Raw genomic sequence first — 16194 nt, forward strand, 5'->3', positions numbered from 1 at the left:
AAACCTACATTTATTCCATTTATTGTTTCAGGCAATTTCCCTATATGATTTATTCCTGCCAGTAATGAACAGGTGTTATTATCTCTGTTTTTCCATCTAAAAACAAGCAATTTAATAACTGCCGAAGGTCACTTTCTAGTGAGTAGAAGAGGGATTCGGGGAAAATGTGTGGAATACAGACACTTCCTAGAAGCTGGTTTTGAACCAAGGAAAAAGAAAGCAATTGCAACCTGTCCATTGACTCTGAGATTTCACTAACCATCTCTCTTCCTTCTTCTAAGCCTTTCCTATTCAGCAACAGTAAGTCGAGGTTTGTGTGTTAGGAACTAGAGGCAAACTATGTCCTAGATTTGAAGGCAGTTGCTCTTGATGCCGCCTCGCAATTCTGTTAAGAAACTCTTCCCCGAAGCCCTGGGTTTTTTTTGCTCCCTGTTGCTCCTAGATTCCCCTGGGCCCACTGTGGTGTCAGTTACAAACCAGTAAAGGCATCCTGACTGGGGTGGAATCATGTTGACAGCCAATGATCAAATGTGCGCACCTGTCGCTTCTATGCAAGGAGCATCTAATTGGTTTCCATTTATCCAATCGGTGAATATGAAGTATCTACTTTATTTCAAAGTTGGTGCTAGACACTGGGGAGATGCTGGTTTAAAAGAATAACAGTTCCTGCCCCCAATGAAGACTTTAAGGAGCTCGAAATACATGAAGAGAGATAGATAAACATTATTAAAATATGATGTGATGAGTAGAACGTTGGGATAAGAACAGCGTGCTGATGGAATACATGGGAAGAATATAAAATGCAACCTCATTTGGTCAGGAAAAGATTCACCAGGGAAATAAGATCAGGGCTAAGTCCTGAGAGACAGTAGAAGATAAGGCAGGGGTGGAAGGGAAGGTCAGGGTTTGAGGTGAGGACAACACTCAACAAAGTCCAAAACGCTGTAGAGGGACCTGGCACATTCAGGAACTAAATAAATAATAGAATAGAGCTGTAAAGGGTCCCAATTATTAAGGGTCATATAGGTGGTGCTAATAAGTTTGGACTTTATTCTGGGAGGAATGAGAAATCCCTAATACTTCTAATCAGAAAAGTGCCAAGATTATTTCTATGCTTTGGAAATATCTTTCTGGCTGCAGCCTGGGGAGCTGATATGAAAGAGAGGTCACTTTGGCTACACAGTGAATAGATCTGGTGACCGAAGCTGAGGGTTAGTAGGAAGAGCAAGGCAGGGGGCAGCAGGAAAGCACTAGAATAAGCCATAAAATAAGGGCACTTGAATTAATGAACTGCAATGAGGAGAGACGAGTGGATAGATTCGAGGATGTTTTATAGAAGGGGAATTGGCACAGGTGACCATAGCGACAGGCGGGGCAGATCACCCAGAATGATTCCAGGGTTGGAGCCCAGGTTATGGGGAGCTCCAGGGAAGAAACAGGCTTTGGGAAGTCGGTTTTGAGTGAAGTTAAGTTGACTGTGACGTCCAGCCAGGCGTTGGCTACAGAGGTGGGAAGTCTGAAGAGCCGAGAGACTTGGAAGTCCTTCGCATGTGGATGCCAATTCAAGCCACATAACCCACAACCAGTATGTTGTGCAAAAGAGATCAGTTAAATTTCCAGAGAATATCAAAAGGAATAATTAGGTGAAGATCTTGCAAATGTTCATGTACTTGAGATTACCTTTTAGGTGTCTTCAGTCCTATGTGAACTTGGTCAGCCCCCGAACCCCTAAAGCCTATTTACATAGCTTAGTGACTCTCTATGTCCACTGAAGGAATCCATGACGCTTCTTTATTATTTTACATGGTTAATTACATATAGAACATGTGAATGAAAGACATTTTTAAAGATGTAAAAGTTGATCATTTATATTTATATTATATATATTATATATATTATATTTATACAATATATATATTTATATTTATTATATTTATATGGTTCATATAAAGCAACCGGCTATTTTGATTTCAAATGTATTTCACTTTTATATTATTCCAATGAATAGCAAGTTAGTTCTATAATTTCATTCCTATCAAAATCGGGTAAGAGTTAACCCTTGTTCAAAGTATCGGCTTTTAACTTTAAGGTGAACGATGACATTTTGGAGTCAAACTCAACTTCTGTAATGAAAAGACTCTGCAGTCTGGATTACAGATATCTATTTTGAAAAATACTATTATATCCCTCCTCTTTTAAGAAGAATGGGGGAGGATCTGGATGCATTTTAGCAAAAGGCTCCTTTAAAACACCTCGTGATATAGAAATAAAAATAGAAATCAGACCTCAGAAGCGGATGAAAAGGTAACACATCAAATATAAAAGTCAGTGTTCAAACATCACACCTGAGCCTGAGCACCAGATTGGACAGGGCGAAAGTCAAGTCACCGTAGAGTTCCTCAGTACAATTAAACTCAAGTATAATTTGTAAGTGACCCCTAGTAAAATTATGGTGATGACTTACAAAATTCACCCTAATGATCCTAACTGAAAGGAAATATTAGTGTTTTGGAAAGTACTCCATGATGATGCCATACGTTAAAAATATTTTACATTTTAATTCCCTGAATTTAGTGATATCATCTAAAGAAATTTCAAGCATTTTCTAACATCTGGTTATTATTTAGTTGTTTATTTGGCATTTTTTGTAACAGTCATGTAATAGGATCTTTCACTGGGATCTTTAACTCATGTTTCTCACTCTGGGGTCACATGATCAACTTTAATCCACTAGTAATTACATTGAGACAATCCTTAAGTGAACAAGTTAATGAAAATACAAATATAAATGATTCAGGGTTTCCAGAAAGGAGGTGGTTATTTGCCAGGAAGGATAAAATTGGCCACCTCTTGTTTTGCCAGCATACTGGATGGGTATTTATGAGAACGTGGGGTTATTAATTAAATGTGAACTTCATTGACTGTACATACAATAACAGCAGTACTCTTGTATGAAGACCTCAAGTTCAGAAACGCCACCTTACTTGTAATGATTCTCTGTCTTATGATGATTATCTTACAGTATTTGAATCTGATGTTTGGCAGGAAATTATTGTTTCCTTTTTGCCATTAAATAATTATGAAATAGATAACCTATAGCTTTCACGATGTGGCATTATTTAAACTCTTTTTTTTTATTTTTATATATTTATTTTTTTACCTAAAACCCTATTTGGTTTAAAGTGGAAGTTGGAAATCAACATTCTTATGTCGTTACACAAATCTATGGTTACTACAGATGACCCCGTTCATAGGTGATTTCAACTACCTCTCTTTGTTACTGTAATAACTATAAAATCTATTTTAAAACTCATCTTCTCTCCTGAAAAACGTAATTTATATATACAACAACTCACTGAATACTGCTGTTGGGATCCTGCAGAGGTCTCAAACTCACTGTGTTTCAAACTGAGACTTTCCCGCACTCCTTCTTCCTCATTGAATGCTACCAAATCTCCTCATTCACCCAAGCCAGAAATCACAAGATATCTAGAATTTTCCTCCTCCTTTCTCTTCATAATAAATCAGTCAGAAGTAATGATGAATCTATTTCTGGAATATCGTTGGAATCTGCCCCATGCTCTCCACTCCTATCAGAACCACTTGCCAGAACTTCCAAAATGCCTTCCTTAATATCATCTCTGCTGCTAAATTGCCCCATAAGTCCTTTCTTTATGGTGACACCAGCGTTACCTTTTAAAATGAAAATTTAAACACTTGAAAAAAAATAAAAATTTAGTCATGTCATTTCTGTTAAAACTCCCAAAGTCACGCTCTCTTTCTCAGCACAAAACCCAGATTCTTCTCTCTCTCTCTCTTTTTTTTTTTTAATTTTTGAGCTGGGTACAATATCCTTTATTGATAGTACATGACAAGGAAGGGCTCCTCCAAGCCCGTCTCCTTCTTCAGGGGGTCTGGGATAGAAACTGTGAAGGCAGGGAGATCCTCAGTGCATTGGAGGATGAGACAAGGAACCCCCAGTAGCCAAGGGCCTCTCTCTTCCTCTTGCTCTCACTGGTGCTGGTGGTCTAGGGGGCTTACTCCTTGGAGGCGATGTGGACCATAAGACATGCACACCTGGTTGCTGTAGCCCCATTAATTGTCATACCAGGACATGATCTTGACTAAGTGGTCATTGAGAGAAATGCCAGCCCCAGCATCAAAGATGGAAGAGCAGGTGTCACTGTTAAAATCACTGTTAGAGACAATCTGGTCCTTAGTGTAGCCCAGGATGCCCTTGAGGGAGTCCTCTGATGTGTGCTTCACCACCTTCTTGATGTCATCAGCTGGCAGCTTTCTCCAGGCTGCAGGTCAAATCCACAACTGACACACTGGGAGTGGGGATACGGAAGTCCATGCCAGTGAGCTTCCCATTCAGCCCAAAGATGACCTTGTCTACAACCTTGGCACCACCAGTGGAAGCAGGGATGATGTTCTGGGCAGCCCCTGGGCCATCAGGTCACAGCTTCCCAAAGGAGCCATCCAAGGTCTTCTGGGTAGTAATGATGGCATAACCTGTGGGTCATGAGACCCTCCACAATGTCAAAGTTGTCATGGATGACCTTGACCGGAGGGGCAAGCAACTGGTGCAGGAGGCATTGTTGACAATCTTGAAGGAGTTGTCATACTCCTCATGATTCATGCCCATCACAAGGATGGAGGCATCAGCAGAAGGGGTAGAGATGAGGACCCTTTTGGCCCCACTCTTCAAGTAAGCCTTAGCCTTCTCCATGGTGATGAAGGCCCCAGGGGATTCTACAATGTCTTCATCATGAGCATCACCCCATTTGATATTGGCAAGATCTCGTGCCTGGAGGGTAGAGATGGGCTTTCCATCGATGACAAGTATCCTATTCTTAGCCTTGATTGTGCCGTGGAATTTGCCATGAGTGGAATCATACTGGCACATGTAGACCATGTAATTGAGGTCAATGAAGGAGTCACTGATGGCAACAATGTCCACTTTGCCAGAGTTAAAAGCAGCCCTGATGACCAGGTGCCCAATGAGGCCAAATCTGTTTTCTCTGACCTTCACCATCAGGTCTCTGGGACGTGGCTGGCACTGCTCCAGAAGATGCAGTGTCTGTTGAACGGGGAGGAGCAGATAACCTAACATCCAGATTATTTAGCATGACTTACAATACTGACAGAGGAAGTTCCTACGTAGAAAATGTTTTCCAAATGGAATTATGTCCATGAAAGTCTTTTACTGGAAACCTCCCCTATGTGTCATAACCTCCATAACCCTGCAACAAGAATAGGTCAAATGACTAGTTCTCAACAAAAGCCCAAGTGAAGTGTGCTACTTGCTGGTTCAGACCTTAAAGAGAAAGTGCTGGACATAGCACCTCAGCCCTTACACGTGGTTGATACCCTTAACATGAAAGGAATCTGGCCCCTGAACCACTGTGTGAAAAAGAACTTCTGGTGGATCCGTAACACCCCACCCCTGGACTTTACTAGAGAGAAAAAAAATTTTGTTGTGTTTGAACTATTATATTTTGAGGCATAGTTGTTACCAGAGTTTAACCCCACCCCCATGCAACATACGCCAATATGAAAAAAACCTTTTATAATTCAAACCCGAATTACATGTACAATTTCATCTTTTATGGATTTCCAATCTCTCATATGTATCCTAAATTTTGCCATACCCAACTCCTTAAAATTCCATAGATAAGTCACACCCTCTCTTGCTTGTACACCTTTGTTCCTACAGAATTCTACTTTTCCCTGCCTTATCCTTTAAGACTGAAGCAGATATTGCTCCTCTGGAAAGTGTGTCGTTTTCTATTATGAGCTGAACTGTTGCCCCCCGACCTTCCCCAGAGCCATAAGTTGCAGCCTGAACCCTCAGTGCCTCAGAATGTGGCTGTGTTTGGAGATGGGGAGTTTACAGAAATAATTCAGGTTAAATGAGGTCTTCAGGGTAAACCCAGTCTGACTGGTGTGCTCGCTCACAAGAAGAGGGGATTTGGGCACACGGAGAGCCAATGGGTGCACTCACACCGGGGAAGGACCACGTGAGGGCACAGCAAGAAGGTGGCTGTTGGCAAGCCAAGGAGAGAGGCCACAGGAAAAAGCAAAGTTGTCAACACATTGATCTTGGAAGTCCAGCCCCCAGAACGGTGAAAAAGTACATTTCTGTTTTTGAAATCAGCCATTCTGTGGTATTTTGTCAGAGCAGCCCTAGTAAACCAGTAAACCCTCGTCGAAGCAGGAGGTTGGCTCCTCTGCAACTCGGGAGCCTTCGGAGATCCCCTCCTTCAGCCCTGGTTTAGCACAGCGGACGTTCAGTCACTGGTCCGCTCTGCTGTCTCCCCAGCTCTTCTGTGCGTCTTTGAGGGAAGCAACTCTGTCTCATTTATCTGCCTCATTAACTCCTGAGATGTGTTAGCACATTGGTAGGAGGTGAATACCCTTCCTCAGGATGGATGAACACTTTCCGCACAACTTGCTGCTTCCCGGTAAGTCAGTCATTATTGGGGGTTTTCCTCTTGCTGTGCATCCTCGTGGCGCAGATGGCCATTGTTTGATGTTGTGCGTGGGTATCACTTTGCATACTTACCTCGGTCCAGAGGATGAGTTTTAGAGCAAGAGCGAGATCTTCTTTCAGTAAAGTTGATGGGCTTGTAGTAGACTGCTTTCGGTATTTTATCCACATCACAGTAGCCTCTTTTTCCCAAGAACTACCCCTTCGTGCAGAGGTGGGCTTAGTTTTGAAGTGAGAGTCAGATAAGGTCACTGGTCTTCTGTGAGTGTCTGAAACCAAGGAGATAGAACTTCCAGATTTGTGAGGTAGTCATATGCCGTGAGAAACAGACATTTGAAGAATGAGACACACCCCAAATGCAGAAGTTGTGCAGAGAAAAATAAAGAAATAAAGACTAACACATGGCTACACAGAGAGACAGAGACAGAGAGGGATGGGGAAGCAGTTATAATGTCAATTAATTTTATTTCCTCATTTCTGTTCCTTCTGAGGTCTTATATTCCTTGCTCTTGGATTCTATGAGGTTTTATAACAAGTTTCATTCTGATTTAAGCTAGTTTGAGATTTATTTATTTTTTTAAGATTTTATTTATTTATTCATGAGAGACACACAGAGAGAGACAGACAGAGAGACAGAGAGAGAGACAGGCAGAGGGAGAAGCAGGCTCCATGCAGGGAGCCCGATGTGGGACTCGATCCCAGGACTCCAGGATCACGCCCTGAGCCAAAGGCAGACACTCAACCACTGAGGCCCCTGGGCTGCCCTTGAGATTGATTTCTGTTAACTTACAACAAAAGGGGCCCTTGCTTGGCTCAGTTGGATAGAAGAGTCAACATTTGTAATTTTTGATCACCCAATTCTTCTTATTAATTCTGGTAAGAACACTTCAGTCATTCTATCTGGAATAACCTTCCTTTTTTCAGGTCCATAAGGTTCATTAGGGCCAAGCCCAGGCCACAGCAACTAGATCAAGAAGGGCAATGGGATCCAAACCATGTGAACATCCCCATCACCAGAATTTTGCTAGGACTATTATGAAGGTGTGAGAAGTTGACGATTTTTTTTTCCTGCTGAGGTTGCCTAACTAGTAAGGATGACTAGTCTGGAGCTTTTGCTGGTCATCGTGCCACCACGAAGAGAACACTCCTGAGAATAAAACCGATGCAGAAGAAGGAAGAGCAAAACAAATTCAGAGAAACCCGGATTCTCCATATGTCATGTGAGCACCAAGAGACTCTTCAGTTATTTCAGCAATTAACATCCTTTTTAAAAGCCAGTTTGAGATGTTGTTGTTGTTGTTGTTGTCACGCACAACCCAAACTTCCAGAGAAGTACGGCTTACATATCTTTGAGTCAGTAAAGTTTTATTATGTACTACAAGTCCTATCATACAGCACCAGATGCCTAGCACTGTATCTGAAATACAGCAGATGCTTAAAAAAATAAATCTCCTGGTACTGAATGAGGATGATAAACGCTACCTAGCATGTCATTTCTGGATATGGCTTTTTACAGCCTTACCTTTTCATTTGAATATTTTGCCAAGTCAGTGCTCTATCTTCAGTGGATTTTAGCCAGAGAGATTACATTAAAAAAGGGGTTTTTATTATTTCAGTCCTTGCTATTCCTTACCCTCATGGCCAACATTTGTTCTCCAATGCCAAATTCGAAGTGGTTTTTCCTTCTCCTCTCTACCACCACCTTCATGAGACCTCCTAAATCTGAACCAGTCTAATAGCTTCTTTAAAATTTTTTTTTAATTTAAATCATAATAACCTCTAGATTCATCTCCGTGTCTCTAGACTCTTTTTTCTTTTTTTAGTAAAATTTTTATTTATTTATTTGAGAGAGAGCAGGGGAGAGGGACAGAGGGAGGGGAAGAAGCAGGCTCCCCACTGAACGGGGATCCTGACTCAGGGCTCCATCCCCGGTCCCTGGAATGATGACCTGAGATGAAGGCAGATGCTTACCCAACCGAGTTACCCAGCACCCCTAGACTCTTTTTTCTCCAGTCCATTTAACACTATATAATGAGAAGCATCTATCTGGACATGGTTTCTGGCTGTGGTTGTTATACAAATTATAGATAATATAGATATAAGGGAACTAACACTGTGTGTGGCATATCGATTAACATTAAAATCTCTACCACTCTGAAGATGGCACGGGAATATTAACAGATAATGGTTTTTTTTTAGTACTAACTATATACTTGGTGTTTTATCTAACTTATCCTTTACACGAGCTCTTTGAGGTACTTTTGCAAGTGAAAACCCCAAAACTCAGAGAGCGTAAATGCCACAGAGTTGGCTAATGGCTGAAATCCTACTCGAACCCCAGGATGCCAGACTTCAAAGGCTTTGATTTCTGTGTCACCTATTGTATCTCCCCAGACATAATTTTTATATTTTTTGAGCGGAAAAGCAAATCAATCATGACCCCTTCCAACCTGGAGAAATACAACCAGGAGGCACAAAAGCCAATCTTAAAAAAATGCACCCCACCCCCCTGCTGCAGATCTGCCATTTAATGTTGTCCTCACAGCTTTGCAGTTGTGTGAAATGCAGCCCGTGAGAGACTTGGCTGCGAGCGTGGGCTCCGGCCTTTCCTGCAAAATGCCTGATGTCAAACTCAGACTGGGCCTCTGCCCCACAGGCGTGTGTGTGCGTACGTGAGCCCCAGAGAGTGACTCCGGGGGCTGAACTGGGTGCTTTCCAAGGACTCGGAGTCATGGGACAACCGACCTTACACAACCTAACCTGACTTGATTTGGCATCAAAATGCTGTTGGTTTTTACAGAGTGTGCACAGTTGTACGCTGGTGAGCCGGAGCCCGTCCAGCTGCATATTGCTGATGTGCCCTTCATGTGAAATTAGGAAGAAGCACCCCAAAGTGGCAGTTCCCACATCACAGAAAGCTCTCTTCATCTCTCAATGTACTCGGCTTCTGGAGGTGGGTGAAGGACACACGGGAGCCCTTTGAAAGCTGCACCTCCCGTCGGGCGGGCTCGAGGTGCCCGTGGAGAGCTGGCCTGCAGGCCACCCTGGCACAGCCCGTCAACCTGGACGTCTGCTCCAGTTTTCCTGCTTGACCTTCCTCTGTCCCGGAGGACTGAGGCCCAGCCCTGCAGCCCGTGCACTTGGCTGGGGTCCTGACTGGCTTTGCCCCAGGAATCAGGTGTGCATGGGCACAGGTGTCCTGTTCCAGGTCCTGCTACATTCTACATTCCTTGATTTGCCCTTATATGTCCTTGGGAAGTTTTCATCATTCCAAGTGTAAGTCCGCAGGAAGGGTTTCAGCGACCAGAAATCGCATGACAAATTAGAAAAGGAATACACTCCAGGGCCTCGGGCCTGGGTTTGCTTCCTTGCCTCATTAGTATGTCCTTGGGAGAGTCAGTTATCTGCCCTATGAGTTAGTTTCCTCACTGGTAAAAATGGGGATAAGGATTGTTACTGTCAGGGCCGTTGTGGGAATGACAGACTATCACACGGAGGTACGGCTAGCGCCGTGTTTAAAGTAGATGCTCAACACATGTATCGTATCTCACCTTCTGAAAGTAAAGAGGAACTTCATATATTTAGGAGAATAACTCAAGTTAACTTCTGCATTTGACAACACACAAACACAGTGTCTCGCACCACGGGACACTGGGGTTGTGGAGTTCCAGGTTGCCTTGTTGGGACTCACTAAAGCCAATGGGGTCGTGCGTGGCCTACATCAACGCTGAGTCCTTGCAACTAAAATAAGGGCATGATGTCATTTAGAAACACTTACACTCCATACACTTTTGTTTATTGATCTGTGTATACATGTTCTAAAAATTTATATTTATACATGCTATGGCTTGTTTTGTTTTGATAAATGGGTGACTGTTTGTGCTTGAGAATCCTAAGAAACAAAATATTTTTTTTAATGTTCATAATAATCAAAACATAACGTAAGTGCTAGAGAACACAATCATGGATTTCAGTGGGGGCTCCGGACACAGTGTGAGGCGATAGTAGGGTTTGCCTGTAGCGCCTGAGACAGAGCCTGGACCATGCTTTACCGCCTGGGGGTCCTGTTATACAAAACCAACACTCCCTACAAAGTTGAACATTGAGTTTTATATGTTGCCATTAATTTGAAAATAGCAATGTACTAATTTACACTCATTATTGTAATATTTAAAGAAAGTGGAGAGAGACATGACCTAATTACCACGAATGGAAACAGGCACAACTTCATACACAAGTAGTTCAGCAAGTATATTTGATTATTTTTTTATGTACTTCATTCCCTTACAGGATATTTTTTTAATTATACAGAAACAGATAAGCATGTTTAATGAAGTAGACCTTGCAGGAACTGAGAAAGAAAAATGATCAGAGGCATTTAATCTGAATTGTGAGTAATTTCTCAAGTCAGTCTGCATTCTTGGCTTAATTAAGTTTGTGAGTTCTCAGTTCAAGTGTCTGAAATTAAGATGGATTTTCTGATCTTGGTCAAGTTGGGATCTATTGAATGGTATCGTGAAATCTTTGTTATAGTGACTGCGTTTTCAAGATGATATTGCAACAATAAGCATATTACAAAACCTAAATTTTGTTTCCACCTTCTTATCAATCTGAAAGGCGTGCCTCAGGGTAAATTCTCCAGTCTTCAGCAAACATGTCAGAAAAGGATCCTTGTACGTCTGTCATAAAGTGGAGACATTTCCTGTAGAGACCTTTGTCCTTAGTCTCTGTACCCCAAACATGGAGGTGGGGAGACAATGAAGAGACAGTGCAGGTGAGGTGCAAGCTCACATTTGATAGCCATTCAAGTGTTAGTTCGACACATTTTAGTATAGGAGGTTCTTCAGTGGGGCACTCCAACTCTAGCATTCTTTGCTATAATGCGGCTTCATCACTAAATGCTCCTAACCAGGCAGGAGTCAGCGTCTGTGCTGCCCCTGACAACCCTACTCTTGCTGTGGATGACTCTGTTCCCCAAACGTTTCCTCTAGATAGAGATCATGAACGATAAGCAAGGATGGTCAGAGCACGCTTCTCAAAGGCTCTGTGGGTATTGAAATACTTTCTTAGAGTTAAATATTGGACTAGATTCTAATGTACTTTGTACCTTATCTGCAGAGCTCCTCCGTTGTCTCTTCAAGTGTGTGGTATAGGCTCAAAAGAAAAGTTTTAAGTGATGGGAGTGAGTTACACACACACACGCACACAGATAAAGACACAAAATGTTTGTTTCCTACAAAACCCTTGGAACAGTTTAAGTCCCCAGGGTTGAGACCTCTTCACTTAAAAACTTTGGCATTTCATAATTTTCCATGTACAAACTACAGTTTCACATTCTCCTATGCCCTCAATTGCTTTCTGATGTTGAATGATATGAATAGTCGAATAACATTAAATTAGCCACACATCTCTAAGTTGTCCAAAGGGGATGAACACCTCCTTTTAAAGTGTCCCACAACACCAGAAAATACTTGAGACATTGATGAGAAGGGAGGAATAGTCCAGACAAGGAATGGCCAGTTTAAAATTGGAATCAAGAAATAAATGTAAAATAGTTCAGGAGAGTATAGTTCAAGGGAAAGGAATGATGAAGTTAGACACGTGGTAAAGGTCATGGCGAATTTTGTAAGCCTTGTGAAAGAGTTTGGAAAACAACGATATGCACCATTAACTGAAAAGAGGAAAATGTCAAGGGCATTTGTGCTAAGCCTTAGCTTGAGCTGGGTGGTCACTGATGCATTCCAACCTGGGCTGCTCATATTTTGATCCGGTTGTCATCTGCTGAAAGAAACTGGTGGGAAGTCTGGTGAAGATGTGGATACTCTGGAGCAGTTCCTTGGGCCTTTCTGTGCTATCAGGTAACCACTAGCTCAGATGGCTACTGAGAACTTGAAATAATACTCGTGCAGTGAGGATGGTAATTGCCTTTAGGGCAGTGGGTGATAGAAGAAAAAGAGGGATAGGCTTGTGGGGGATTAAATGCTAGAAATGTGAGCAGGACTCCAACATTCATTCAGCAAATCCAGAGCAATATTAAGAACGTGGCCAGGTCCAGTGACCTCAGGACCCACCGAATCTAAAGAGTGAACGTGTCAAAGAGCAGAGGCATGTTCCAGAACAATTTGGCAAGAGTTGAGGAGCAGGTCAGGCTTGTGGGAGAGTCACAAAAATTCTTCTAGACCTGATTCATTAAAGTAGCATTGTTTGAGAAACACAAGGTGTGATCTCCACCGGTTGATCTTTATTCTTCCTAAAAAGAAACAAGTGAAGAAACCACCCTGCAGCCTATGGAGGGATAAATTAACCAAGAAGAAATCAAAAGCAAAAGACGCCTTATGAGTCTTTCTTCTCGTGCATCTAGAACTGTTGGCTGTCCACTGGTAAATGTTTCCTATCCCAAAACAGACACCATTTATAAATGAATATTAGTCCCAAACTATGAAGGGCGACTTTTAAATAAATAAATACTGGTCTCTTCGCCTACAGACCTAGCCTCTAAAATTGTTCAGGCAAATGATGAGAAAGAACTGAAGCAGGCTTGTGGGACTAGTTTCTTCCCTTCACTGAGTCACAAATTCCCCATAAGTAAACTCAGGGAGTGGGTTTCTCCATCCTCCAGGAGGGAAAAGGAGCATGAACAATCCGCTTTCAGACAAAATCAGACTAAAAACACATAAGAAAGCCAAACGTGCAAGAGATGTATTTTAGAGTGGAATTCTTTTCCACAGAGAGGAATTGATATAAATTTCATAATTATGCCTAACCTTTTAGGCATAATACTTGATAATAAATCTATCACTTCATGCCATTCTTTAAATTTATTCTTTTCTTTTGTAAGGATACTATTAATCAATTTAATTTCAAAGTGTCCCAAACAACTAAATGTTAACCATCCATTATATGCTGAATTATTGTCACCCTTGCCTTAATTGTATTCTCACTCTGACCTTTTTTTTCACTAGCTTATGCATATTTATATTTTCATTTTCCATTCGTTTTTTAAATAACAAGAGAAAATGTCATTAAATAGTCAAAAAATTTTGCAACACCACTGCTCAAGACAAATTTAGAAGTATTGCCTACCCTATAGGAAAAGATAGTAAGAAATAAATGTTTGGTAGTTGACTACAAATCTCTAAATTTGGCACAGGAAAGATCCTGTAAGGGTGTCAGTAGATAACCCACAAAAGCACAGATGTAGAACAGACAAATACATCAAAGTCAAGAGTAACCTTTTCTGTTCCCCTATTTCACTACTTTTGGCCTTTTACTTTAGATTCGTAGGACATTTCTACGTGATAAGGAATCACATCGGTGTACCTGCAGCTGAGAGATGTAAAGAGGAGGCATAGACTGATTGGGCAGCCGCGGTAAAGAAAAGGGACGGAATGCTGATCCTGGGGCCACCCAGGTGCTTAAAGATGCATTGAATTATCTCACTTCCTCTTCACGCTCCCTTTGCTCATCACACCTTTGCTCATTATTTTGGCACCTGCAATGTGCTTAGTAAAGACAAGGATGGGTAAGATCAAGCCAGTCTCTGCTCTTGTGAAACTCATATTCAAGGACAGAAAACAAAGGAAGAAGTAAACAGAAAAGGAAAACCAGGTTATAAATCGGTGAAGGGCGGATAAAGGAAACAAATGAGCTAAGGTAGCAAAAAAACAAGAAGAAACAACTACCGATAGGAAGCTTAAGAAAAACGGCTTTGAGAAAGTACTTAAGCTATTGACCAAAGGAAGAGCTATATATACGCAGAAAACGGGGGGTGGGGGTTGGAAGTGGGATAGCATGTGCAAGAGTCCTGGGGTGAGAACGATCCCTATGTCTACCGAGTAATGAATGGGCTGGAGAAAGAAGAAGAAGCATCATGAAGAGGCTGTCAGTGGTGGTCCAGTTGAGAGATGAGTTCTGTGTGAATTTGAATGGGAGTATTTGAGATGAAGAGCGGTGAACAAGGTCACGATATATTTTGGAGGAAGAAATACATTTTACAGTGGTACTTGCCATGTAGACTTATCAATACCTCCCATATTAACAGATGAGAATAGGAAATTAACTAAGGCTCTTACGGGAGGTAACTCCGGGAGGGGGGTTTTGAATCCCACCCTTCCTTAAAGCCTGTCCCGTGCGCCATACTCACTGGCTCTAGTAGTTCAAGGTCAATGTAAGTTTTACAGAATCATAAAGTAGAAGCTTTTGCCAGTCTAAAGATTTTGAATTAGAATTTAATAGGGGCACCTGGATGGCTCAGTCAGTTGAGTGTGAGACTCTTAGCTTCTGCTCGGGTCATGACCTCAGGGTCAGAAGATCAAGCCTGGCACTGGGTTGGATGGAGCCTGCTCAAGATTCTCCATCTCCTTCTTCTCTGACATCCCTCAACTAGTGCTCTCTCTCTCTCTCTCTCTAAAATAAATAAATAAATAAATAAATAAATAAATAAATAAATAAATAAATAAATAAAAATCTTTGAAAAAGAACACGCTTTAATAACCTGGACGGCCTGGAGATATTTTTAGTTCACAAATCCATGACTTCCATTTCATCGGAAAAAGGGCACCAAGTCCCACAAGCACTCCAGACTCTTCTGTTCTGCACAAAGTACCTGAGCATTCTTGCATTTCTTCCAGAGACCTGCTGTGTTAACCCCCTGCGTGTGAAAAATTTTCCATTTGCTAAAGCAGCAATTTGTAGCAACTGTGAGCCATACCCTGTTATGTCTAAACTGGATAATTTCCATGACCAACCTGTTTTTTCAGCTTTGCTAAAAATATGCCCGTATCTCCCCATAATTTAAAATGGCGCTGCTTGCTGAAACTCTCCCGCCGGGCAAGTAAGTCAACACACAAAATAGGCTTAAAATAAGCCGCGCTTGGAGTCAAAAAAGGAGCCGAAGTCCTTCTGCCATTAATTTCTTCATTTTTATTCTACTCTTAACTGCTGATGTTCTGGGGTGCATAGTAGTGCTGCTCTAGTACCTTCCATTTCTCCTTTATCTCACACGTGGCAGGATCCTCTCCCTCACCCCTTCAGTGGGCCCCGAGTACCCCTTGCTCTGGAAGTGGGTGGGTGCTGCTCCAGGGAGCTCCCTTCCCTGCTGCAGGCTCCAGCCCTGTTGGAAGCCCTAGGGTAGCCCGAGTCTCTGATGAGGGTGGCCTGCTGCTGAGTCTCCTCCCCCAACTTTCAACAGGCAGGCTAAGGGGGAGGGGGCATAAGAGCTTTTGTGGTTTTAAGAAACTAATATTTGGGGAAACTAATATTTGTTGTCACTGCTGCCGCTAGAGTATAACGTCGTTTTCTTGCCTTGGGAGGGTTCCCTCACATGCTTGTGGTGAAGGGAAGTATGGCACACGGTACAATTGGCAGAAGGTCAGGAGGTCTGCATTCAGATGGCCCTGTTTTTCATCCTTCTTTTACTTTGCCTGCTCTCTGATCCCTCTTTTTCTCAGCTGTAAAAAAAAAAAAAAAAGAGGGACAATAGCATAAGTGTGCTGTGACAATTTGTCAAGTGCCTAGCGGGGTGCCAAACCATAGATGACGTTCAATGAGAATAGGCATTTTTGAGAAGGGTAACAGTCAATAAACTGAAACTCTAGAAGGACATATCCATGTAGGAAGGACTGGATCTGAAGAATCTGCAGAAATGGGGGAAAAAAACCTGTCATTTATCCCTTCTCACTTCCCCTTCTCTCCCTGAACGC

General features: G+C 42.1%; 1 protein-coding gene and 1 pseudogene across 6 annotated transcripts in view; both read right to left on the reverse strand.

The window, feature by feature from the left end:
- The window catches only part of PTGER3 (prostaglandin E receptor 3), a 224411-nt gene that overhangs the window by 123819 nt on the left and 84398 nt on the right, over nt 1-16194 (reverse strand). Inside the window, exon 3 of one of the 5 annotated variants that reach the window (XM_077905018.1) lies at nt 15393-15942. The exons of the other annotated variants lie outside the window; for them this stretch is intronic. Coding sequence (XP_077761144.1) covers nt 15907-15942 — 36 coding nt within the window. The 3' untranslated portion in view covers nt 15393-15906. Of the gene's footprint in view, nt 1-15392; nt 15943-16194 lie in introns of those variants that run through there. 5 annotated transcript variants of the gene reach the window in all.
- On the reverse strand, nt 1946-7243 carry LOC144318265 (glyceraldehyde-3-phosphate dehydrogenase pseudogene; annotated as a pseudogene). The gene is made up of 2 exons (XR_013384073.1): nt 6569-7243; nt 1946-5246 (listed from the first exon to the last, which is right to left on the reverse strand). The product of XR_013384073.1 is annotated as a glyceraldehyde-3-phosphate dehydrogenase pseudogene (transcript).

The sequence above is a fragment of the Canis aureus genome, chromosome 8 (genome assembly GCF_053574225.1).
Source record: "Canis aureus isolate CA01 chromosome 8, VMU_Caureus_v.1.0, whole genome shotgun sequence".
NCBI lineage: Eukaryota > Metazoa > Chordata > Mammalia > Carnivora > Canidae > Canis > Canis aureus.